The 27,449-nt window shown below is 44.9% G+C and overlaps 1 protein-coding gene across 6 annotated transcripts in view; it reads right to left on the bottom strand.

Annotated features, from left to right (window-relative positions):
* Positions 1-27,079, bottom strand: part of SGSM2 (small G protein signaling modulator 2) — a 49,663-nt gene extending 22,584 nt beyond the window's left edge. For 5 of the 6 annotated variants that reach the window (XM_082776508.1, XM_082776510.1, XM_082776511.1 and 2 more), the window contains exons 1-6: positions 26,906-27,079; positions 21,225-21,300; positions 7,549-7,711; positions 4,700-4,861; positions 1,611-1,678; positions 980-1,125 (exon numbers count right to left, since the gene is read on the bottom strand). In XM_082776508.1, coding sequence (XP_082632634.1) covers positions 980-1,125; positions 1,611-1,678; positions 4,700-4,861; positions 7,549-7,711; positions 21,225-21,300; positions 26,906-26,962 — 672 coding nt within the window. In that variant the 5' untranslated portion in view covers positions 26,963-27,079. Of the gene's footprint in view, positions 1-979; positions 1,126-1,610; positions 1,679-4,699; positions 4,862-7,548; positions 7,712-21,224; positions 21,301-26,905 lie in introns of those variants that run through there. The other variant, XM_082776513.1, reaches the window with a different exon arrangement.
* Positions 27,080-27,449: the final 370 nt, after the last annotated feature.

The following is a 27,449-nucleotide window of genomic DNA, read 5'->3' as shown; positions in this document are numbered from 1 at the left end:
ACACACACACACACACAAACAGTCAAGGCAGATCAAGCAGCATGGGAATGACTGTAATGACAGCCCAGTAAAACAGGAACACAATTCCATTCAGACCAATCTCTGGTGAATGCAACTTCTTCTGGAGCCAAGAGACCTTGCAGAGAAACGATTTGGGCTCTTCCTCACCCCAGGCCAAGGCAGCTCATAATTCTTGTGAATTACTTGATGAAATCACACATCAAAAGCCACAGAATTTGGCCCTGGATCTCAAACTTTTTTAAACAGACAAAATATTTGGGTCCAAATGGACTTTTAACCTGTTATAAAGGCTCCATTACAGAAGAGAAAAAAAAGGTTCTTCTCATTCTTCTGGGGTTGCTTATTGTCAACATAAAGAATCATAGAATGGCTTGCTGTGCAAGGGACCTCGAAGATCATCTAGTTCCAACCCCCCTGCCGTGGAACCCACTAGATCAGGTTGCTCAGGGTCTCATCCAACCTGGTTTTGAACATCTCCAGGGATGGGGCATCCACAACTTCTCTGGGCAACCTGTGCCAGTGCCTCACCACCCTCTGAGTGAAGAATTTCCTCCTGACATCTAATATAAATCTCCCCTCTTTCAGTTTAAGACCATTCCTCCTTGTCCTGTCATTATCTGCCCGAGCAAAATATTGCTCTCCCTCTTTTTTATAAGCCCCCCTTCAGTATTTTTAAGCTGCAATGAGGTCTCCCCAGAGCCTTCTCTTCCATCCCCAGCTCTCTCAGCCTTTCTTCACAGAAGTGCTCCAGCCCCTTGATCATCTTTGTGGCCCTCCTCTGGACTCACTCTGACATGTCCACATCCTTCTTGTGGTGGGGACCCCAGACCTGGAGGCAGTACTCCAGGTGAGACCTCACAAGGGCAGAGTAGAGGGGGACAATCACCTCCCTCCACCTGCTGGCCACTCCTCTTCTGATGCCCTGGAACTCTGAAATAGCTGCATAGTAAATACCTACTCCCAGCGCTGGGCGCTTTGAAGGTGAGTCTTGGCGACCATGAACTCCATGAATCCGGTGTCGCTGAACAAGTTCATCTGCTGAAGGGTCTGTCCAGTAGTGATCAGCTGTTTTTAGCTTGGTGTACTCCAGGGCACATGGTCCAACTAAGAAAAATAGCCCAGGAAAGAAAACTGAGTCTGTTTGCACACGTACGTAGTCTTACCCTGCTAGTCAAGTACCAAAAGTATTATTTTCCTCTCAAGCCAGGTGAATATTAATGATCACTTACTGATCCTACAGGATCAGCACATAATACAGACAGTACATGTAATATCATATCCTATTATCTAGGGCTGCATAAAAAATATTTCTGTAGGACGCAACCCTGCCAAAGCAGCATTAACAATTCCAAGCTGCTAGCAAGCATGCTGCAAAAATACCATTTTCTTTCTATTCTTTGATCTAACTGATAATTAATAGGACTGGTCTCAGAGGCAACAAAACATCATCTCCTCTATTGCTCTACTACAGCTAGCCAAACTATGTGCTAGAGATAAAAATCACCTTTTGTAACAGTTATAAAATAAAATGGCTTAAGAAACAGTGTGTTTTCTTTAGCATAATAAGAAGTAACTTTGCAAGAACTTACCTAGAAGAGAAGCAAGTATTGGGCCACAAACAGGATCTGCCAGTAAAGCTTCTTTTTCATAATATTTACTAGGAATAAAAGATTGGAGACCAATTAAAAACACTGGCTGTTATTTTTAAAAGCTCTTATGTCTCCCAGTAGTATTAGTCCATTAACTTTAAAAATATTACATTATTGCTTAACAAAAAGTAAGCCAAAGAAAGCAAAATAGATAATGGCTGTCATATACGAGGTCATACTTAAAACATAATAAAAACTCAAGCCAAATGCTCATTTGAAGTGTGAATTCAGACAACTAAATTATCTACATAAAAGGGAAGATTTAAGAGTTTGGAGTTCTAAGAGCCTTACCAAGGCTGAAAATTAAATCTAGACTGTATATCTGTAGTGCTTTCCAAGCTTGGTTTTAGTTTCAGTTCTAATGCAAAAGGTATTCCAGCAACAGAATTTAGCTGTGATTATCAAATACACTCTCTCACATAATGGGCAATAAGAAAATTGGCTACCAAAACCACCAGAAGTGGGACCAAAGGGATCCAAAACCCATACATTTCCTGAGCTAGACAGGTAGAGGAAAAGCAGTTGCTAGGAATACCTAGAAATCACTGGTGCATGCACCTCCTCGGAAAGCTCTAATAGGGACTGACTGGCTCATGTACCAATCTCCAAAGAAGAAATGCTGTGCTGGGTTTGCAGGTAGTTAGGAGGCTTTTACCACATGGTGCGTCATAAATGGAGGCACTACAGGACATAGTTTAGTGATGGCACTCTGTAGGTAAAGTTAATGGCTGGACTTGGTGATCTTGAAGGTCCTTTCCAATCTAGATGATACTATGATTCTACCTATTCTTAAAGTGTATTAGAATATATTGCAAGAAAGCTATGAAGAAATTAACTTGGCCTATTTTAGACACTTCCTTTATTATTAGATCATTTCCCAAACTCTATCAGTAACATTGACTAGATCTCCATGGAGCATAAAGGGAGCCTAGAACAATCAGTTCAATAAACCTACCCGCCAGGCTTCTATATTTAATAAGAGGACCACCATACCTACTCTTGATCCATATTCTGCCACTCATCAGCTGTATAATCTCAGGCAAGTCACTTCCTCTCAGTATGCTCCTTCTGCCTCATCTATTTTTGACACTGAGCTCAAGAGGCAGGAGCTTGCCTTTTGCTAAATGTGTTTACCCAGTATATTTGATTTGAGGCTTTAGACACTAATGCAATATGGAGACAAATAACAACTCTCTGCAAGCAATTTTGCCAGTTTTCCACAGAGACCGAGAGATCCACACATTCTTAAAACATCTTGTTCATCTGTAAGGAATGTTCTTGAAACACTGTCAGGAACAATGAACTACAAATAGTAGCTCTTGCAGTGACCCAAAAGTCTTCCCATCACAGCAGGCAAAGCTGACTTAAAAAAAAAAAAAAAAAAAAAAAAAAGTCAACAAATCTAAACACCCAAATATCTCAAAATGTCATTATCTGCCATCTCTTCCACTAGATGGGGCTCAAACTCTAAATCATCTCTTCCTCAAGAATGAGAAGCTGAAGAACACGTAGCATTTGAGCAGTTATTTCACAAAATTGCATGAGAACAAGCCTTATTCACTGAGTGAGGTTCTCAAAATCAGACACCTACAATTAAGGACATGGCCTTAACCCATCTGCATGAATGGAGAAGCCAGTAAGGGAACACCTACAATACATGGCAATGAAACAAGTGTGACCTAATTCTCTTGTCACATATCAAGTGAATTATGTGGAAGTAAAAAAAAAATCTTGTATCCATGTATCAGCAAACATCCTGACTCACTGGATACAAAATACCTTCAGTAACTGTGTCTGTGGGACACAGCCAACCCTCTCAGTTTCTTCTACATACGGCTCTTGAAATTGTTCTCAGAGGAACAGTTTTCTTTGAACAGCAGAAAGACCTTTCTTCCACTTTCTTTCTTTTTAATGGCCAGCTAGATCATGAAAATAAAGCTGATGACAAAGAAAACAATAATGCAAACAAAAAAACTGTGAGACTAAGTTCCTCTGCCCTAAACTCTCTCCCTTGTTCAGACCCTTAGGCGTTGGACAGCCAAGAATGTGTCCCCCTAGGGCAGAAAGACTTACAAGAGCAGCACTGTGAACAAACTGTAACGGTAATTGCAAACTGGGCAGATATACTTTTCTGGGACCAGATATAACTTTGGGGTTCCTACCTTTCTCTTCTCATGGGAAATTGTCCCCAGGGTGCTCCACAATTCTTCTTAATCACTTATGGGAGAATGGGAAAGCACAAAGGGGAGTTCAGAACCACCTCTTGGGAAACCAAAGCTAATGCTGGACAGTAGGAAATGACAGAATAGAGGACTTCTCTTTTCCCTTAAAGAGTCCCTGTGGATTACATCCATAAAGCATTGATACTCTGCTCTAGTTTTCCAAGGGAAGTTTCACTTTACACAAAGCCCAAATTTTTGAAGAAGGAAATATGATTCAAAGAACCTTTTTGCACAATTCTAAGGTTTTACATCATTAACTTCCCCTGTTCTAACCTCATTTCCCTTCTTCCTGACATGCTAAAATTCCAAAGGGTTACTTTCAAACAAACGTAAGTAAATTAAGCATTCCTGACCTACTAGAATACATTTATATTCCACTAAGTCACTGTGGTCTAGGTCCCATTAGAATTTGGGCACCTAATAACTACTGAATCCAAAGGTGCCTTAGTGAGTGGAAAGGATCAGGGCTTCACATACTTCTGAATGCATTATTCTTTCTGCTAGCATTGTTTAATATTTTGCCAACTTTAGAAAAAAATAAAAAAACACCTTTACTAAATTGCAAGTTAGTTTTTTATCTGGTTTCTGGAGAGCTGTATGGCTGTTAGCATTTTTGTATGTCTGTACCATTGTCAAGGAATCAAAACAAGTGATTTTTTTCTAAATGACTGAACGATTTTGTAACTGGTTTTCTCCCTACCAGATCTATTTAGTATCAAAGAAGTTTGCAGAAGACTTTTGATGAAATCAAAAGACACCTAAACACATCAGTCTAACAAACCTCTGTACTTCTCATTCTTTCCTTACCTGCAGTTATCAACAATATACTGCACAATCTTGTCAAGCACTTTCTCAATCAATGCTGTCCGAACCCATATGTGTTTGATGGCCTGAGGTGTCAGTACAGGTGTTTTACTTGTGGTTGATCCCTGCCTCTTGAGGGGTTCCTGTCCATTTGGCTGACTTTTCCTGCAAAAGGAGATAAAGTAAAATTTGTCAGAATTCAGACTCTCTTCCCCTCACTGGAAACCTTCCAGTGAAAAGAATGCTGTTGGAATACACACCATGTATGTGACAAATGCATACCTGTATACTAGCTGTGTATATTATGGTGTTAGCACTCACCACTACTGGGGTGTGGAGTCTTAGTCAGTCCCTCACCTGGGATTTTCTGAAAATCACGGCTCTGACTACTGATTCAGGATGCTTCTGTTCTGGGCTATCAATCTGAGACGTCTGTAAGGACTAATTCAAGAGATGCTAAACAACTTCTAAAAAAAAGCCCCCAGACAGGCCTGTATTGGGTATGTCAGTCGTCTCTAACAAAAATATCTTCTTGCTATTGAAGCTTTAGAAAAAGCCCAACATTTGAGCTCCTCCAAGACTTCCACAAACTATAGGCTGAAATGAGCAGGCAGCAAATCTCTTGCAGACCACAGGCCCCAAAAGAATGAAAACACAACAAAATGCAAACTATAACGTAAAGTAAATTGCACTTGAACAGAAATTTGCTTCTTATCAAATAAAGCTTCATACTTATTTGGGAAAGCTACATGGAGGATGGTAAAAAAGATTCTTGTCTCCTAGCTTTCTCTTGCACCTTCAAGCTCAAGCTACCCATGAGCCCACGAGGGCACAAAGCTGCTTCAGCATGAGATATTCCCACTGAGATCAGGAGCACGGAGTAGGATTTGAGATTAACACAGGCAGAGCTGTTGCAGGGAGCTCCTGCCACACAATTGTCAGGCAGTCCTTGGGCACAGGCCCATCTTTTTATTCTCTGTAAAGCACCATGTATAGCTAGCTACAGCACAGTCTGTGCTAGTGTCTTGGCAGTGAGATCCTCTCTCTTACCACCTACAGAATGACAACAAGACAACTAAGAGATAAGCAACATCAAACTGAGAAACCAGAACTAAAGCAAATGAGCATCCAAAGCCAGCTGGGAGCTTGCTTGCAGCCAAGCCCCCTGCTTGTTCCGACAGCATAAGGTAGCAACAGGCCCACTGCAGAAATGGGGAGTTCAATGCTGTCTTTTAGTGACAGGATGGCACGCTGGTTATACAAAGCAGAATCACTTCCCAAGCTCGGCTGTAAACAAGAACGTGGGCACTGCTCAGCAAGGTGGCCTCTGAACCACGCAGGAGGTTGTCACCCTTCCTGTGGAGTTACCTGCTGCCCAGCAAACCTATTTGAGGCCAGCCCAGGGGGCACTTGTGCCTCAGGCACGCTGTGAGGAAGTGTTCTGCTGCAGGAACAGGGCGGTACTGTTTTCTGTAGATCCCACGTGTTATGCTTTGTGCCATGCTACTGCACAGCTTCACGTGGTAGAAATGCAGTTTCCATGGAGCAACAATAGTTGGGCACTGTTTTGGGTGAAGTCCATAGTACTTTGCATTTACACAGCCCCTACTCTTCTATTAGGCCATGACAAAACCTCTGCAAGGCAACACACACGTGCAGTGACAATCCCAAGTCAAGAAATAGACAACATCACTGATACCCTTCTTCCCAATATTTAAAAAACTAACTTGAATAAAACACCAGTCTAAATCAGAAGGCACATAAATAATAAATATATCAAAACCAGGTATGTACTTGCTAAAAAACTACATGAGTACATGAGGTCTGATAATTAGAAGAAGCCTAATAAAGATAAGAGCCAGAAAATTACACATAAATATAAGTGCTAATTTAAACAACTGTCAGTTATTGAAGACTTCAATGCAACACAAACATGCAGTCACTCTTGACAAAACCATTTTTACAGCAAGCTGATCAAAAGGCTAAAAAGTTCCTCCAATCCACAAATACGTCTTAAGGCTTAGCAGTGCCACTGTACAACAGTCTACAAACGGGAGAAAAAATGCTTCTGTCCTGTGTACAATACAAAATACTCTTCCCACAGGCTCATGCGCTGTGATTTTGGAGCACCTCTCCTATGAAGAAAGGCTGAGAGAGCTGGGGATGTTCAGCCTGGAGGAGAAGGCTCTGGGGAGACCTCACTGCAATCTCAAGTCCTCGACTCCAATACAAATTCAGTTGCGCCCAAGCCCAGCGCATGCCTAAATGCGCTCCTCCGGTCAGTCTCTCATTGCTGTCCATGTCTTCTCGAGTTCATCCTTTCACCTACTGTTCTTTGTATCCATTAACTCAACCATTTCTGCTGTGATACCCACAAATCAAATCTGTTACTGGTTTGGCAAGAAGCGTGCCAAAGCAGCTTTTCCAGTAAGTCTGTTCTATCAGTTAAAACAGCTTTTCCAGGGAGTCTGTTCTATCAGTTCCTCTTGCCACCCACATCCCGTCCCACTAACAGTCCAAACTGGTCCATCAAACCCTGGCTGTGAGCGCTCTGTCAAATCACCAGTTATTATTAACTTTTGTTGTTTTGTGTGGGCTGGACACCCCGATCCTCTACACTACAAGAAACCACACAAAACACCAAAGACCCAGTTCCCAAGCTCTGTCTCTTTGCTAACTATCAGCTTGATGACACAAAAACATTTGTCTTATAGATACAGACACTAAAGAGTCAAAGCTACAACAAATTTGGCTAATAAAAGACTCTCTGCATGAACCAACAAAAGTCCGTAACCTCTCCAGGCTGCATACACATTGCGGGAATTTTGCTGGTCAACAGACATCAGCCTCACCTGCTTTCCACCTGCTGCTGCAGTTCCTGCACTTTCTTGCATATGTCCCCTGCTACCGCGTACGTCTTGCCAACTTTGGTGAACAGCGCAGCGACCTTGTCAGTCCGCAGGAAGCCAGCAGCCCTGCGCTTCAGCATGTGCAGGAGACATGCTTCCACAACACCTGTAAGAAAGGGAAGGAGATAAATTCATGGGTACTCCTGTCCTTCAGTCTTCTGCTTGGTGATTGTCGTCCGCTACCACCCACAGGCCAGGTGTGGAGACAAAAGAACAGGGAGATGCAGAGAGAGACAGACAGACTAGATCTCAAAATCAGATGATGCAAGTATATACCTCATCTGCAACAATAAGCACCTTGTAAGTTACAGGCAGTGGAAGAATTCCTGATTCTACTGAAAATGAACCCTGAAAACTAACCCAAGTCCCAGGCAAGACTAAATGGCATGTGGAAACACCACCTGCATGTAGCTAGCCTAGAAGCTCCAGCAGCTGAAGGACTACAGGATGTGTCTGTAATGAGCAGCATTAGTAGAGATGTCCCCTTGATTTTCAGCACTGCTACCCCACTGCTTCACTTTGCAAGACTGAGCAACTACCTGCTGAATGAATACACAAATAAGAGAAGCATTTATGAGGTATTAATAACTTCACATTTTGTGTCTTATAACTCTGGAAAAAAAAAAAAAAATCTCTACTTGGCTTCCTGCTAACACATCCCTACTACACAAATTAACCTAATGTGTGTTCTGAAAACACTACCATTTGCTCTTAAAGTGCTGAAAACAGCATTAGAAAAGCACCTGGGAAATGCGTTGTGGGATAACAATGACACTATTTTGCTTTCAGCTTTGGAGGCAGATATGTCTTTAAGCTAAGCAGCAATGGATAAATCTGACAGAAGGTAAACTTTCCATGGGAATCCCTGATTTGCCTGTGGAAGAGCCAGTAGAATTAAATACTGATGGTTTGTGGATTTTAGATTGTAGCCCAGGAGAAGCAACAACCAAAAACCCACTGGGAATTGGTGTGGCAACAAAGCAACAGCGCAAATGGTCTCAGCTCCTGCAGAGCCCCGCTCTGCATCTCGTAGGAAATGCACTCAGATTGCATTTCACGAGGCTCCTGAGCAGCACGCCTGACCCTGCTCCCACACGGCTGTACCGCCCAAGCCAAAGCGCTGCCTCAGAAGACAACCACCGCTTTGCTTTTGCACCCCTGCCACGTGCAAAAGCTAAAGAGCAGCACTATTCCGCGAAAGAAAGGCCAGGAGCCACGGGCACATCCCTGCCTGGCCCCTCGCAGCATCAGCTTATACCAGGAAACATCTGCTGCAATCACAGGCCGTCCGTAGGTGGCAGAGGCGCTGCCTGTCTGCCTGCAGCCTTACAAGCGGGAGCCCAGCGCTGACGCCATCCCTGCAAGCACGGCTGCTCCTGCTCGGATGCAGGGGGAGCATCTGTGCACCTCATCCAGAAGCAGCAGCGGGGGCGGGCGCGTTTGGCTGCCCACAGGTTGTGCGAGGCCAGGCAGGGCGGCACGGGAAGAACAAAGAGCGATGACAGCACGGGGATGTTCACAGCACAGCCCCAGATCCTGTCTAGCAACCATCACAAAGACTCTTAACTCGGCTGCTGTTTTGCTCTGTCTTTCAATTAGAAATGAAGAAAATATAAGAAGAAAAGCAGCTTTCCGGATGCCTGAAGCAACGCACTAATAATTGGTACCAAATCTGAAATGAAGCAACCTGCCTTTAAAAATAACTGCAGAGCGGCGCATTGCTGTTGCTTAGGAAACAGGCTCCCTTCCCACCTTCGCTGTATTTTTTTTTCTTTCTTTAAAACAATAAAATATTGATGAAGCAAATTTAGTGAAAAGCATAGCAGGCACAGCTTTAATTATTCACAAACATTGCAGCTGCCATGGAGGGCATTTCCACAGCGACTGCCCCTAAAGCTCCAATATTTAATTATTCCATCATGACATTTCTCATCACAAGGACTTGGCGTAACATCAGTACCTGACGGACTGCAACACACACGTAGTGGCTATTTGCAAGGGGAAAGACACTGGTATTCACTCCTGGAAATCCTCAAAATATGTGTTCCACGGGATGAGAGATTAATGCAGCACGTCCAGCTTTATGTGTAAGGTACCCTAAGATCTGGGTTTAGGTTTTAGTCCCAGCAGTAACTTGTGTGACCTTCCAGTCGCTTCATTCACCTCTACTTCACCACTGGACTGAGGCTAACACTACTATCTCCAACTTTTCTCACAGAGCTCCTCTATGCAAAGGAATTATTGCAGAATAGCTAATTGAATTTGATTTCACACCAGACTTAATGTGCATTGGGTTTCAAACACAGTGGCTTTTATCCGGCTAAGGACAGAGATGTATGGAGGAGAGAGAAGAGGCAGGAGATGCCAGATGCGTTCCTATTCCAGCGCCTGGGCAGAGGAGCAGGTGACGGATGTCACCTCTTCAGTGCAGGGCAGCAGAAAGGCGCCCCTAACACAGCAAGCTGCACAAGAGCTGCACAGCACGTCGGGGGGCAGCCGCCTGGAAGATTCAAGGCCTTTTTGTCTTCTGCGTGCCCAGCGGCAGATGCTCTTATCTCACTGCCCTGCACCTCGTCAGCATCGCCCACAACAGCAGCATGCGTGCACATGCTCCACTTACCTTGTCTCTTTTTTTCCCCCCTTTTTTTAAACCTACCACAAAAACTAGATCTCTGTTTTCTAAACAGTGGATTGAATCAGTAAAAGCACACTTTCTACAGGGAAATACATCAGCAATTACAAACTCCTCTTCCTGGAAACCTCCATGCCTCTCCTTCTCTGTGCAGAAAGGCCTCCAAAGTCCGCTGCTCTGCACTTAGGCTGCTTATGCCTCTTGCATTCTGTTAACCTGTAAGAGAATTAGCTTGTTTCTTGACCACCTCTTGGATTTACATCAATTCTCCACAGCATGCTCTTGACATTCATTTTGTAGGCTTGTGGGAATAGGTGAAAACAAACAGAACTCATTTACCTTGCATGTAATACGCCCCCTTCTATTGTTACGCTGGACAGTGTCAGAAATGACAAATTTTAACTGAAGACACAAAAGGGCATGGTGTGCACAAACACTCCCCTTCCTCACTTGCACAGTGCCTCAGCATACATTTTCAACCAGCTGCAATTAATGCAGATTATATATTGCACCCACACTCAGACACACGTGAACCCAACCACCATCCAATGGAGACAACGCCAAAAACGCATGGAGGAGCTGGGCCAGGGAAATCTTGACAGGACTGTTTTGGGAGAAGAAAGCTGGAGGGTTAGGTAAATCTGGTTTCTGCAAGTTTGCTACCTTTCCTTATTTATTAAGAAATCAGAAAAAGGTAATTGTCCTGCAGTTGCAAAGTGCAGAGCACAGAGATTGCTGCCTGCAAATATAACACAGAGAACATTTTAGGGGGTATAGTTGGAAGAACCTTTCCTTACTTAAAGAAAATGAGCCATTTTTCCCTTTCTGGAATCTACCAGTCTTGAAAGACATAACAAGAGATGAAGGCTTAGCTGTTTCTGGGGGACCTGGTAAAATCACAAAGACACCAACAGGCAGTTTTGCATACAAACAGGTAGCTTCTACACACACACACACACATGCTTTTATTTATTCGTCTGCACGCACATGGGTAAATAACTGTTGTAGGCTTTTGAAGCACAGCATAATGCAATCTCCAGCCTGCCTACTGTCGCTGTAGCTACAACGATATGTACAAGCAAAAACTGAGTACAGAAGAACACAGCTACCCATTATGTGCCCACTGGAGGAGCAGCACTGTGCTTGGAAGAAAATCAACACAGCTCAGGTAATTCTTTTCTATCATTCAGCTGACAGCAGCCATCTCAAAATTCATTAACTTCAGCCAATTTTGAGGAACATCCCCCGCAGTATCCACTGCTGAATTTAATTAAGTGCAGATATGTTATTGATTTACAACAAAAATAATCTCTGTCCCCAACAGCTTTAATGAACGTCACATTTTTATGACTTCAGCAGGGATATTTCTTGCAGGGTCAGACCGACAACTTCGCTTTTCTCCTTTTTTGCCTCTATCAAAATCTCGGCAAGAGTTAATGGGCCGAGTAATAAGAGAGCTCTAGGGGTGGGTTTGGAAGGGTGGTAAGCAGAGAAAAGGCCTGTGGAAGGATCATTTATGGGATTTATTTAGCAGATGAGATTTTCCTTAGGAAGAAACACCACAGCTAAATGCCTTGTTTTCATGGAAACTGGGTACAGGGAATAGAATTCATGAGGCTCAAGAAAATAAGAACAAGCGAAAAGAGGAGGATGACAAGCAATAAGATGCTCACGATCTCCAGCCGCTCTTGCTGTGCCTAAGTCATCACAGATCTGCCCAGCTTGAAACCAATCTCACCCCCAAGTTACAGCATGCCATGTCACTGAGAAGTGCGTGCAGAGCAGGTGAGACACCCAGAGGTACCGCGTTCTGACCAAGAAGTGACTGCAGAGGAGATACCCAAATATGCTCCTTTGTCCCACGGGTACTGCTTTGTGCATTTTAAAGAAGAGCGGAAAACAGTATCGTATGTGCTTAAGTCTCAATCCCCTTTTAACATCCTGTTAAAAAGAAACAAATTGCTTCATAGAACAGAAAAAAGGTAAGATTACAGTAAGCAAAGTTCAGTTCAATATTTTCTTTATAATTACAACCTCAAGATAATGCCTCAGTAGTTACGTACAATCCCTGCTTTATTACCGGGCATTCCTTGATGTGGACATGCATCAGAGTTATCTGTGCTGATGTGTCGCATCCATTCCTGATGTACTCCTCCAACACTCTCTTCCAGCATATATCCATTTTTCATTTCACCACAAGGTTTTGGCAACTGAAACTTGCAGCTTCTCTGCAAGTCTGGTACATCTTAACGCTCTTATTTACAGCAGCCCCATCACGGTTACACTGGAACAACACCAGCACTGCTGACAGAGAGATTTAGCAAGGCAGTTAGAGGCACTCTTTCTGCTGTAGCTCATTCTGGCTGCTCAGCTGAGAAGTCACGATGCCTGATGTTAGGCCAATCGTGTGGGCATAAATATGTTTTCGTATTTAATTTCATTTTCCTTTCAAGCTGCAAAAGGTGGACTTTTAAAAACACTTTTTATTACTTTTATTAGCAGCACCTTTGCAATAAACCCCAGGGGAGGTATCCGAATGGACAGTCCTCAGTTCTAAAGACAACTCTGGCTAGGACACATCAGGGCTGGAATTTGGTGACCATTCCTCTTTAAAATCTCGAGCACTAAGTTTCAAGAACCTCAATACTCTTCTGAAAATGGAAGTGTTTCCATTAAACACTATTACGGGCAAATCAAAATAACTGAGGTTTCTCTAAATAATTGAATATGATCCAATTTGATGGCCCATGACTAACATAAAATGTTTAGCAGAGTGCTGTAAAAAGCATAAGAAATCATATTTCACTTCTCAAGCTAAAAGCACGTGCAGTTTAAAAAATGATTTCACATCAGAGCTAATATTCACTCTTTTCTCCCCTTCTGTAACGCTCTGCTCATTACTTATAAGTAACCTTTGGGGCACAATCAAAAAGCTTTCCAATTTGTGTGAAATAGTATTTGCCTCCCATCAATTATGATAATCTCTGGCACTCTCTTTGGGCTAATGTGTTTATGAAGTGAGGTAGAACCTCTGTAAACTATTTCATAGGCATTATTCATCACTGAAAATGTTCCATTTGATTTCCAAATAGGAACAGAAATACAGGAAAGCTCGTATTTTGTTTACAAGAGACCTGCATTTCCATAGCTGATTAACTGCACTTTCTAAAATACCAACGCCAAGGATAGAAAGCTAAAAGCATGAAAATAATAAAACATCCATTTGGACAATGGTTATTTACATCTATTTCTATGTACACTACATCTTTGCAAGCTAAGAAAAAAAGAAAGAGGGGCAACAGATCTCTTATTTTTTTGTCAGACCCCAGGAATATGATGCTATTTAGAAGCCTTGAGACAATTTCCTATAAACCCCAAAGCATAAAGCATCTGTTCCTAATGGAACTGATTTTCAGAGGAACTGCAAACCTGCGACTCCAACTGAACTGCCTGGGAACAGCTTGTTGTGCGCACAGACACACAGGACAGTTCAAAAATGAGGTCCAGGCAAGCTCCAAATCAATTTCCTGTTCCTTTCATGGAACATCTGCTAATAATTTGTTGCCATGCTTTGAAGAGGAGGCAGAGAAAGGGTTTCTCTCAGGAATTTATTTCTCACCTTAAAAATGAACAAAGAAAGGTTTCCCACATTGCTACTTTCCATGATTTTACTGCAAGTTTGTGGATATTTGATATTCTTCTAAAAGCTTTATCATCTTGCAGAATATCACTGGATAAGGATTTCTGCATAAGAACTTATTTAAGAATGCATTTCTATTCCTCAGTTGATCCTATTTTCCTGTCGTAACCTTTAATCCAGTCCTGCAACTTAGGGCCATGAAGGAAAATATTTCTGACTCATGATTTTTCATTACTCGGGGCTGGCAATCATGACGCTTGGTGACTCTGATAATTGCTCGGATTTCAGGTCCTGAACGAGAAAAAGCAGAACACAAGCTCCAGCATCATAGAGTCATTGGTTCCTAATTAGATCTTCTCTTTCAAACACAATTAACTTTGTGCAAAATGGGATAACAAGTCATCATAAAGCTAATGAAGAAAACAGTCCCACAACTAACTGCATTTGTGTTGTTAACCCTTAGGCATGTTACCAGCCTGGGCTCCCAACTAGCACTGCAGGCCCCCCGCAGCTCAGGCACGCTGCTAACCCCGAGCTACCCCAGGCTCCCGGCCCGGAGCAGTCACCAGCCACGCTCATGTTCAAAGGCCTCCTGCTCTGCCTTTGCCAGCTTTGACAGAGACATTCTGCGGGATTTCAATTAAAACTACTTGATTGCATTCCTGCAACCATTTGCAGACCCTGAAACTTAAGCACTTAACCAATCTCAGCCTGAGCGTCTGGCGGTGTGCTCCAGAAGATGCAGCCTCCCAGCTGCTGCCCTGCTGGCTGCCACTAACCTCCTGTACCTGGTTAAAGCTGGGAAGTAACCGTGAAAAGGTTTGATAAGAAGTCCCTCTGAAATAAAAGCGAGAGGACTTCGTGCCTCACAGCCCCCAGCCCGCCACGCAGGCAGCAGGTCACGGAGCACACGATGCCCTGCCTGGGAACACCGGGGGTGCACTGACACGCACACGGGTTAAAGACGGTGCCTCAGCGTTGCTGTGCCCGAAGGGCAGCACTAACACCAGCCAGGTACTTCACAGAAGAAGCCATTTTCATTCTCGTCAGTCTGGAGCCCAGATCTGATGTAACAAAACCTGTCCAGAGTCAAAAACAGATATTCTGGTCTTGCTGCACCGAAGCATACACAGGGAACCTGGACGAGGTACTGCACACCTCAGAGAAGAATATGAGAGAAATTATCCTGAGAAGTACCACAACATTTCCCTATCGGCTGGGCGTTACGCTATGGACCTGGAGGTCACCCCCAGAATAAAACAGCCTCTCACTGCAGTGCCCTGAACAGAGCTTGCTTTGTGCATCTCCTTCTCCATCATCACACAGGCAGAAGAGAAGAAATTTGGCTGCTACAAAAATATTTTTTTTTCACCTCTCCTGCAGCGCAAGGAGCTCCAAAGGACAGCGGGCACCAAGCACCACGGGAGAAAAGGAACGGAGAGCGGCAGTGACCTAGCGATAAGCCTGTCCAGTCCCCAGCACAGCTCCCGTGCAAACCCCAAAAGGTCCCAGAGGAGGTCTGGTGCCACAGCTGCATGGGACAGCAGGGGAACGCCCCCCTCACTCTTGTCTCCATTCGCATCCCCAGGACCACGTCGCAGAGGCTCATGTGATGCAAATGTCACGTTACCTTTTCTACTCGTGCACTGCTAACCTCCCTCCACAGCACAGCAGCTACATTCACTGGGACAAGCAGGGACACTGGATTTACACCTACACAACACACATGTTGACTCTGGTACACCTCAGCTCTCGGTAATCCACCTGATGTTTATGGCTATTATGTCACAGTATGAGAATTAACAATTAATTCACTTAATACACTCAAAATATTTACTTTGAGAGAACAAACTACCAAGACTTATTTTAAACCATATAAGAACACCTTTAAATTATAAACCAGGTAACGCACAAATACATTCAATAAACAATAATTTAATTACAACTCAATTCAAAGTTCACATCTCCTTTAAAACAAATATGAAGTCAATGTTAAACATTTTGTACAATGCCAGTTCTTGGCAGCATCCCTGCTACACTGAAGTATTAATTACACCAAGCAGAGCGATACAGTTAACTTCACTGAGGAAGTATTGTCTGCTCAAAGTTTGCTTTGAGCTGGAGCAGTTATCAATTTACCTTAAAAACCAAGGCACATTTACTACATTTAATTACTATTATTACAGGAGCAATATAATTTCTGGCTACATAACCCATTCATGAAGCATCAAGTACACACCGTGCACACAGATTGCTTTCAGTCTTTTCCAGCCGCAGGCTCCCCCTGCCCCTTTCTTTTTCCTCCTTCACCAAATAACGCACACAAATGCAGCACAGCGTTTGTGCAGTCGGGGCAGTTATTGCAGCTCTGCAGACGCAGTAAACAAGCAAAACACGAAGTGCGTTAAACAAACACCACAACGATAACGGAGCAGAGGCCAGGGCAATAAACCTCCCTTTATCTACTAGTCAGATAGGTGATTTAGCTGTAAAGCAGCCCGGCTCTCACACCCGCCTCAGAGTCGGGGCTGCCGTGCTGCACGGGGGGCCTGGCTCTCACCCAGGGCGGCAGGGAGCTCGGCCAGGCAGGCGGCACCGCTCAGCACCGCGCACCCACACCTCTGCGCTCGCTGCAGGCACAGCAGGGAGCTTCTGCACTGCCCTGCCCTGCCGCACAGGGTGCTGACCAGACCTCGGCTCCAGAAGTCACTTTCCAAATTTGTCAAGTTCACTGGAGAAAAAGAACAAAAGGCTGCTGCTGTCCAGCCTCTTTCCAAGGCTCCAGTTAGACTTAGTACAGGCGTCTCATGCTCCTCGCAAGAAGTCACAGCATCCTGAACTACAGGAGGAATTTACGAAGAGAAATACTGGAACTGAACATTGGGACTGATTCATAACAACAAGAAAACAGCAGTATTTGAAAATAACGCAATTTGCAGGAAGAAGCTGAAGATTTTCCAATAAGTTAGGTATCTATCTCAATCAGTTTAAATTAAATTGAGTTAATCTTCAAATCTCTTATTTCCTTCAAAAATCCTAAACTAATATAATTCATCCTATAAAACAATAACAACAACAATAAAAAACCCACACATTCTTTATGATTTAATACAGCAATAAAACTGGGAAAATAGAGTGAAGAAAGAAAACCAGAAGAGTTAACACTACCTATATAAAGTCACAGAAAAAAAATATCACTTTCTAGACACTTACAAAGTTCTGCTTTTAAGTCACAGAGTTTTACTTCTTTTTTTTTTTTTTTTTCTTTTGACAAGATGAGGCAGTCTTGTCAAGCACAATTTCACCTTCCAGAAAGTCTTCTGTACATTTTTTCTTTGTGAGTTTATTTATTTATTAATGAGAGGAGAAAATGAGAGTATATATTAAAAGCCGAGCTAATGACACATCTTGACTGGATACAGTATAAAAGAGACCACTTGGAGGAAACAGCCCTGTGAGATTCACATCAGCTACATGCTCTCAAAGGGAGCATGATCAACATTCAGGCAACCTTGTCTTTGGATTCATTCACAAATAAGAAATGTTTTCTGTATGAAACTGATTTAAACAGATTTCTTATTCTTTGCTTCCAGCAGCCTGTTGCTGTCAGAACTAAAGACAGGCAACCATGCAGAATAAGACTTAGAGCTGTGGGTAGCTCACAGACAAATGCGGTAAGTGCAATGTGCTGAACTGGAAAGCCCAGCTTGCCGGTTACTGGTAAACACACATCCCATAGCTACAGCGATAGATACAAGAAAAGCTTCCCTTTTCTTCCCTCCTTCCCGCGGAAATGTAAAGCTGGGAAGGGCTTGTGCTTCGGGTGACAACGTGGCCAGCCACGAATCCTTTAGGGCAGCTCGTGCAGGGCAGGGTGCAGGAGGAGAGGAGCAGTGTTTGTCCCTGGCCTGCAGGGATGGCACTCGGCTGAACAAGTCACAGACCACACGTAACACGATGTCAGCTGCCATCGCCAAGGCAACGGCACCAGACAACCCAAGCTGAAAACATCCACATCCAGTTCCTAACAGAAACGCCTGTCCACAAAAAATGTAAAAATTGAAACAGAGCCTGCATCAGCTCATTGCGCTTCTGACTGACAGCACAGTATGGGAGAAATTCAACCACGAGCAACCTGCTGCCCGTGTTAATGAATAAACAGTAATTTGGGAAGATGGAAAGTGCAAGTTGTTTTCTCCTCTCACACAGGGCAGCTGCTGAAAGCTTGAGCAAAATGGGCATAACAGCACCCAACCATTCCATGGGTAAGCAGGCTCCAACATCAGAGGGGAAGGTTGTTCAACATCCCAGCTCCAAGCTGAGAAATGGTCAAAAAAGCTTATGCAAATCCCATTTCAATATGCACAAATCCACAGACCCACTATCTAAAATCCTGATCTTGTGCTCATTTTCCCCTAAACATCCGTGATAGCTACTGGGAATTCTGCTTGAGCAAGGTGCTCGAGGCTTGTCTGTACCAATCTCCACATGTGCTGTAAATCACACACGGCACAGCCCAGCATGGTTTGCCCTTGCCAAAACACAAGCAGTTGCCGTAACAGCAGCGTATCTGAAGCAGTCGAGCAATAAACCATCAATTTAGCTCGCTCTGCAGCTGCACTGCTTCTGAGACACAGATTGAGCCTCTGCCTCCAAACGTATTGAAAAACGCCTGAAAATGAAGATCTGTGCAAGGTCATCTGATCCCCAGCTGCCCTCAGAAGACCGAAGCACACCTGCTGCAGAGGGATTAAAGGATTCCCTGTCCTTACAAACCCGTGTGTACTGTAACAAAGACAGACTTGAGGACATGGGAAAAGTGGCACGCACTATTTAAGTCCTAGTGGTACCTTTAGCCATTTAGGATCTAGGAGAGCTAGGAAATTTTCAGATACTGGTGCAAACAGGCCCTGAGAATCAACTACACCCTGTATTTAAGTGGCTCTTGCTAAACTCAGCCTTGCAGAGAGTAAAATGATTCACAAGAACTCTAAATTTATAACAAAGATTCACTGAAAATGACTCATGTACTGAGCCAATCTAATTTTAAACAAAGGGAAAAACCTCCTGAAGCACACAAAACTGGAATGGGGGAAGAGAACTGCACACACAAAGAACCCCAGCCAGGAGCAGTTGGCCAAACCTACTGGGAACAGCCTGTCCATTCAACTAGCCAAAGTGACGGCGGCAGATTCAGCTTCACCTACTTCTCTTTAAAGTTAATTAAGTCGTACGCTCAAAGCAGCAACCTTTCTGCAGGTTGGAATACTTCCTTAGGACAGGTAGGACTGCTAGGCAATAGTAAGGCAGCTGATGGAGAGTTCTAAGTTCTTCAGACCCTACCAAATTGAGAACGCAAACAGAGTCACGGCAGGAGAGAGAGAGAAGTATTAAGATTTTACAGCATTCCTAATTTTGGACAACCAGATTCTAACAGAAATAGCTGCCACCCCAGTACCCCTTACATCAGCATTGCAGCACATCTTACAGGCTGTAATTTCAAAGAGAGAACAGACACACAGCACTAAGAGCAATCCAGAACAAACAGGCAGCCTGCAGCAAGGACACGGAACAAGGGTTTCTTCACCTGCTCCTATCTCAGGACCATTTCCCTGAGTTACTTCTTCTCCTCTCTATAATATAAACACACAGCAGATTACAGGAAAATACTTAACATAATGGCAGATGCAAAACACTGTATATGCAGAGCACATATGACAAAGAATATGGTCATTCATGTAGTAAATCTGGGATTTCTTGTTTCAAACAGAATTGATACAAGAGCCTATATTTGCCAAGTTCTTCATGCATCCAGGAAAGCCCCGAGCAAGTGTGAAATACTGATGAATGGTATCAACAGAAAAAGGTCACTGTTCTCAGAATTCTGTGTTCAGTAGTGCGTCAACACTTACTGCTCTAAACAATCCACCTATCTTCAAAGCCAAATCTAACTTCCACTCTTCTTAACCTCTCCACTGCCATTAACATATAACCGGGTATGTTTGGCTGCAATTGCTCCGTTCTGTGCAATCCAGAAGTGTTTAGATGATGGCTATTCTCCAATTATTCTTAAGCATCGCTCTGAGTTAGGTCTTTGATTTGAAGCATGAGGAGAAAGCAGCCAAGAGTTCACAGATGAACATGCCTCTAGCTTTCAGAGCTTTAATTCTCAGTGATACCTTTTTGTGGTATTTTTCCACACACTGAAGTCAGCTGGATAGTGTTAAGTTTTTATTGGCCCCAGTAAATAATGGGCTGGATTACAGAAGCGTAGGACCAACATTCAACGGTTCCTTTTCAGGCACCTGAACAAAGTGACTAAGTCTCCAAAGGAGTACTTGGTATGAACTCCTGGGAGCTGGCCCCTACTGAGAATCCTGCATCGGAGCATTCTTTATCCACCAGCCCACACAGGGTCTGCTTCACTTCATCATCACAATCCACACACACACAAATCAGTCTGCAGGAACCAAGAGAACAACAGCCAAGTTTTGTAATTTATTCAGCCTTTGATCTTTTCACAGAGAGTTCTGAAACACCAGCTGTCTTTGATGGATGTGATATTATCTCCGAAGAAGTTTTATTTTCTTGTTAATTCTTGGTAATTTCCAAAACACAACCATGAGGAAAGTCACCAGCACAATGGCTCACTGATTATATTTAAAAATATACAAGAATATCCACAGTGACAAAGCCTAGACCCTCAACCTCTCAAATGCACCATTTTTGTAACATAGCATTCAGGTCACAGCGGAGAGCAGAGAAGTGTTGTGAAGATCTAAAACATGCCAATTACCCAGTGTGGTGATGCTGGCTACAAAAGTCACTGAGGATCACGCAGATTTCTGTTGTTGCTCTTCTTTTAAAAGATGGCAACAGCTCTTTCAATGGCTTTCTGGGATGGACTCTGCCGCCTTTACTCAAAATGAGAGATCTTATTCTTCAAATAGATTGAGAGAACTTACAGAACAACGTGCCTTCACCTGGAAGGCAGCTGCCAGACTTGAACCCAAGACTGCGAAAACTTTATCTTTTGCAAGTTATTCTCTGGGTTGCAGCTTCATAGTCACTTATCTCCGAATGCATACTTTTAACCTATTAACGCCTCCTAGTAAATCCCTTGTTGTTTTGGCTTGGTACTGGTTTTGGATAATGCCATTTTAAAAAGTTACTTTCTTACTTGTAATGTACACATGGATGTAGCAAATGTAAAGGGAAGTGGCATGGGCCTGAGCTCCATGTTTTCCTAATACTGAAATCCCTGTATTTACCCCCGTCAGCAGAATAAATATATTTCTATAAGAAAAGTAAGACTGTGCAGTGTCAATTATTCTGTGTGCCATTTACCACATAAGGCGATGATATGACTGCTGTCTTCATGTACAAATTTCCTGGTGACCGCTTCTTCCATGATCTGCTTTACCTAAAAGAGAAAAGGAAAAAGAAGTGATTGTAAGATCCCAACGTAAACAAGCACAGCACTTGGGAGTTTCAGTTTGTTTCAACCTTTAATCGCCTTTTCCCCATCAGAAGACCGATAACTCATTTAAGTTACTCTTTCCAGGGAAGAAAAGATAACAGCATTTAAGAAGGGGAAGAGAAGGACAAAACTCAGCACCTTTTTGTGTGATGGGGTAAACCAGTGGGAGCACAAGGACAAATCTGTTTGGAGCAGACCTCTCGAAAAGACTGAATTATTTCAGGGCACCCAGAATGACCTCAGCAGAAGTTCCAAAGGACTAGCAAGGCTTGTTATATGACGTGTCCTTGGCCTTCCTGTGCACAGTTACTTCCACTCATTAAACAAGACTGTGCATTGCTACACGCTCTTTCCACTTGAGGCACTGTGCTCTTTTTCAAGTAAAAAGTACCTCCGAGCTACCCAGGCATACATCCTAAGCAAGGTTTACAGCGACCTTTCTCCCATTCTGGCTGGGAAGAGAACCGAAGAGCAGACAGACCACAAAAGGCTCGTGGGGAGGTACAAGGCAGTGACATTTTGCAGCCGGTCACACAAACGTTTCCTGACACCGTATCTCTGTGTGAGTGGATTAGAGCAGAAAGAATAGCACATTTTCGAAGAAATCACCATCGGTGTCATCTGTGCCAATCTGGCAAACCAGAAGGAAAGCCCATAAGCATAGCCACATCCTTTGCTGTTTTCTCATCCACATCTGCTAGAAGCGCGGCATCTCGCTCAGTTTGAAAGGAAGCGATACGACAGACTGCCTCTGGAAACAGCCACACCTCTGACTGCCTGTACTTACATCTATAAAGCACACGTTTTAATGGATGGATGTTGTTAATAACTGGGGACTTCAGATGTCAGAGTAATTACAAAGGATGTTCTCACAGCTCTGCTGTGCCAGACACTATACAAAAATAATACAGTACCCATAAAGACGACAGTGCCTTCAGTTAGAGCTTCTAGACAAAATTTAACAATTACAGCAACTAAAATAACATTTATCACACTTCTTACTGATTTAAAACAAAGCTCCCCTACAATTTCAAGGCTGATGTGTCAAGCTCCAGGGGGAATTCGTTACAGATTACTGACTTGCAAAAATTAAGGAAGAAAACAGACAAATCTTCCAATTGGGCCCTTTATAGAGAGGCTGCAGTTACCCTCCATTCATCTGCTAGCTCGTTCCTCCCCCAGTGGCTTTCTTAGCCTGATGCCAGATGAAACCTATTTGCCTCAGTCAACTCATTTATCAGGCACTCCTTCCTTTCTGGCCATGGAGCACCTGCTTCTCTAGAAACAAATCCACAACCATTTTTGGCTTCTCTCATTGTGAGCTATAATTACAGGGTTAGGATATTCTGCCGAAATAAATGCCACATCACTTTTAATATACGGAAAAAGATTTAACAAGATACTCTCTGCTACCAACTTTTTTTTTTTTTTTTTATCTTGAAAACAATTTTTACGGCAGCCCTGGAGTCCAACAGAGTGAATTATCTGGCAGGTAATCAGTGTCTCCCCACAGGCAACTCTTTACCAACAAGCTCAGCAGCTCAGCCTGTCCATCAGTCAGCTCGGTGTGACCTGAGTGCCAGTGCAAGCTGCAGAGCAATGCCTGCCACTGGGGCTGGGTTTTGGTGCCTAGGAGACATCGATGCCTGCTTCTCAGCAGGGCTGGCAGCCGTGCGCTGAGCTCTCATTAGGCTGCACCTGGTACCTGCCGTAAGCAGCTCGAAGTTAGCTGGGTTACTGCTTCTCCATAGCATCGACAGGTCCAAAGGTTGTGCGCCTTCCCTCCTGGTGCTGGCAGCAGGAGCTGCCGGAGCAGCGCTTCACCAGCAGCTGGGCTCAGCATCTGCACTGCTCTGCCCTGACGACGAGGTGGCCGCTGGCCATGAAGGGGCTCTCCTCAGAGCCCCACATTCTGGACCCAGCTGATCCTACAGAATTAGTACTTAACACACAGGAGCCCTCAGGGTTGCAAAGAAGTATCGGAACAACAAAGCAAATGTGTAAGAGGCTCTGAAAGCAGGAATGTTTTATAGCTGAGGACTTCAAGTATCTTGCGCTTTATAAAACTGCCTCGCTGTTCTTGACAACATCAGCTCCCAGCATGGCAATGTGTTTCTTTCCTGTGGCATTGCTGACACGATGGTAAGAACCTTGGACTTACTGGGAGGTGGAGGAGTGACAGGATATCAGGAAAAGAAGCAATGGTGTGAGAAGGGCTCTCGGGTGGGCACTCTCACGGGAAACACCCTAATTACCCAAGAAGAAAAAAAAAAACCTGCAGCAACGGTTCAAAAGAAAAAGGTTTGGGACGCAATAACCAACATGACTGTTGGCAGATTTTGGATCCAGGCCCTCCAGAGCTAAGCAGTGCAGACCAGGCAAGCAATCCATGGCTGTCCCCAACCGCTGTCAAATACAGAGCAACCTTTTCCAATTTCCAGGAGGTCAGTGCACGCCAGCAGAACGCATTTCGGAGCGTAGACAGTAGAGGTGAAGATTCAGAAGCTGGAATGCACTGTTCTTCAATCCCACGTCATCCCTCACTGCCACGTAATTCAGGGGCGCTTCAGGCAAGCAGCTGAAGCAAACAGCTCTGACCAAGCGGAACGAGCCCTCCCCCTGCCCTCCCGCTCTCTGTGCAGGGAGTCGCGCTGCTGGGGCTCTGCTGCCCGTTCCAGGGAGGCTCCTGGCAGAAAGGCTTTCGGAGCCTACACAAACACCCGCCTGCAGACACTGGCGGACTGACCAAACTGCCAATTAATCTCATTAAAAGAAGCACGAACACACACCTCGCTGCCCCCCCGTACAGGTACACAGACCTACTAAAGCTGCCGGACTGCTTTCAGCACCACACTTGCTGCCAGGGCGAAAGGCTGCCTCCTCCAGCTGCACCCGCATCGCCTGCCGTGCCTCACCTCTCCGTCCACGACCCACAAGGAGCAGCGCAGCAGCAGAACCACAGAAAGCTGTACTTCACCAGCCTGCTACGACAGCCTCCAAAGACACTCAGCTCTCCCTGGTAAATGCAACAGACTGCGTACACCAAAAGTTTAGCGACCCTTAGAAAGCAAGGATGGAGAAAGATCTAACCACCTGAGTAAAAACCTTGGCATTTGAGGAGCAAAGACCATCACGATGGGATGCTGGAGGAGCACCACTGGGACAGTGCAGTGTCAGAGGCACTGAACAGTGCTCACCAACCACAGGAATAACCAGAACCACAGTTAAAACGCATGGCATTTATCCCTCAAAGAAGAACACCTTATCTCCAACACCCTCACCTTCTTTGGCTTCTGCAGCTACTGTCCGTTTCATTTATTGATCGCTCCTGCTGTACTTTCTGTTATTCGTGATGAAGAACTGGGTGCTGTAAATACAAGCAGGTAAACAAGTCCCATATTCCTGTTCAGAACTTGTTGCACTCTAGCTGTAAGATGACCAGCTGCATTTCTGAAGTGCTCTGAAACCTTCTTCGGTGAAACTGCTAAGGTTAATGTTATCCTATTTGTTTCACAGCAAGAAAGAGTGCTGGTTTTAAATCCAGAAAGAGCAAAAAAACTTCATTTCAGTAGGTAGACCAAATGGCTAAAGAAAGCTTGTTTTATGAGCCTACTTGTCACAACAGATTTTCCTGCAGAGAGAGATAAATGTTTGAAACATGAACTTACAAGCAGCCTCAGCATGAATCCCAGTAGAGTCAAATTTTGAAAACACATTACATGTCCTCCTTCCTACTAGAGGCAACAAAACACATTCTTTACCAGTGGGAATGGAAAGTCCATTTGAGATAAAGCAAAAAGCATTGCATTTCCCCAAAGGAAAAACCCAAAAGTTTTTCCTGAGAGGGAGAGAAAAAAAAATAAATAAAAAAACCACTTTGCACCAAATGACTTGTAGAGATTGCCCTTTTATATTTTGTGAAGACAACTGAATTTTAATGGGATTGGTGTAAACAACATACTGAAGAAACAAGCTTACTCTGAACTCCAGTAGATATTGAGTTGACGTGGAAATTAAGCAAGAAGATGAAGAGCCTGCATTTAAAGGACAAAGGGAGGGAGCGCAGCTTTGAAAACGTACACAGACTACTCAAGTTTCCAAAGCAAGGAGACCAACACACAGAATACAAACAGGCAGGTACAAAAGGCTGTGTGAAATGTCATACAGGAAAAAAAGGAGGCGGAAAATTCTACGGGATAAGTTTATTTACCATCATTAAGGGTGGCATAATCTGTTGGCTGTTATACTAGAGATTTGCATTCAATTCCTGGTTCCATTGACCAATTGTTTTTAAAAAGGTCTCCATCTCAGAATCTGCAGCTGCCTCTTGGTACCATTTATCTGAATGGCAGCAGAGCAGGCAGGATCCCCCCCCCCACTACAGGTCTGTGCAGTGCACAGCCAAGGGCTGTCACCTTGACATAAGCACAATTGTCAAAAAATCTCTCGTTATTATTTTACGGTGGAAAGTTCTGGGCAACCTCCCCCAAAAGCCAAGGCAATATAAAAGCCAAGGCTTAGAGAGCATTTTGCGGAGTGAGAGAAAAAAAAAAAAGCAAAAACCGAAGCAGATATGCAGATAACATAGTGTATGAATAACACTTCCAAGTAATTTAAAAGCCAGAGTCCAATTGAAACCACTTTAGAGACTTTGAAAACAAATTAGCTTCAGCTTTTTTAATTATATACGCTACTTGTTCTCAGTTCAAGCTGGCTTGGGTCACGAAAATCCATTTCACTTTCGCTCTCACGCATTAGCGCAATATTGCACTGCTCAGACTGGGAGAACATTTCTCAGATTTATTTATACACTCAAACATTAACCCAGGAGAGCAAGCGCTCGCAACTCTAAATCGAGCTTTATGCGATCGTGCCTCAGAGCTGGAAGTTTAAGCCGTAATTTCCAACCGAAGCGGGGGCTCTGGGTGCCAGCCCGCGGTGCCCGGTGACAGCGGTGGCTGCCCCGGCCGGGTCACGCTGGGACACGGCCCCACGGCTTCGTGCTCGGGGGGTTCGTTCCGTGGCAGGGCCTGGAACACCCGGTATCTCCCGCTTCCAGCACCGGGGATTGTGAGGGCAGCGGCTCCGGGACCCCCGGCTTTGCAGCACCTTTCTGGGGGAGCCTTGAGGCACGCTGCTCTCCTGCCACGTCCCATCTCCCCATGAACCGCGTGAGGAGGGGACGGCGCGGGAGGGTAATTACCTGTCAGGCACAATTTACTGCTGCGATGTTTAAGCGTTACCCCTCGGCTGAGCTCCCCGCAGCTCCCAGCAGCTGACGCGGGTGTGCCTGATGTGCCCGAGCGCCGCACGGGCGGGATGCGGGGCAGCGGAGCGCGGGGCTGAGGCGCTGCCGGGAGCGGCGGCACGGGGACACGCAGAGCGGTGCCCCCCGCCCGCTTCTCCTCCCGGGGTCACCTCAGGAGGAGCCGCCGAGCAGCCCGCTGCGGGGGGCGCTCACTGAGGCGGCGCCCGGCAGGCTCGGCTCGCCCTTACCGGCCCCGCAGCCCTCCGCAGGAGCCCCCCGGGACCCGCCGCCCGCCCTCACCTCCTTCTTCACGTTCCACAGCAGCTTCTCCTTCACGGCGTCCGCCGAGCAGCTCATGGCGGCGCGGGGCCGGCCGCCCGCGGGGCCGCCCTCAGAGCCGCCCGCCCGCGCGGCCGGCGGAGCGCCCGCGGCGAGAAGCCTCCGCCTCAGCCCCGGCCCCGCTCCCGCCGCGAGTCGCCGCCGCCATCTTCCGCGGCCCCGCTGACGTCACCGGCCGGCCCTCCCGCGGCGGGGCGGCGCTGAGGGGGCGCTGAGGGCCCGGGGCCGCGGCGCCCCCTGGAGGAGCCGAGCCCGGCCCTCAGCTGAGAAAGTGAGGTAAGAGCAGAGAAAACAGCTGAACGGCACACACAGGTAAGGTTACACTGGCAACCTCACAAGCACACCTACTGCAGAACAGAGGCTGAATCTCTGACTGACTCCCTGGGTCAGCCAAGAAAGGTTAAAGACTTCCAAAATACAGGCTAGGTTACTTTTGTGGTCATATAAGTTGTGTGTAAATCTTAATGTAAGATCGATTTTCTCTGCAATTCTTATTAAAAACTCA

Source organism: Aythya marila (genome assembly GCF_965140915.1).
Source record: "Aythya marila genome assembly, chromosome: 20".
NCBI lineage: Eukaryota > Metazoa > Chordata > Aves > Anseriformes > Anatidae > Aythya > Aythya marila.
The sequence above is the reverse complement of the archived record's forward strand: the minus strand, read 5'-3'. Positions and strand labels throughout refer to the sequence as shown.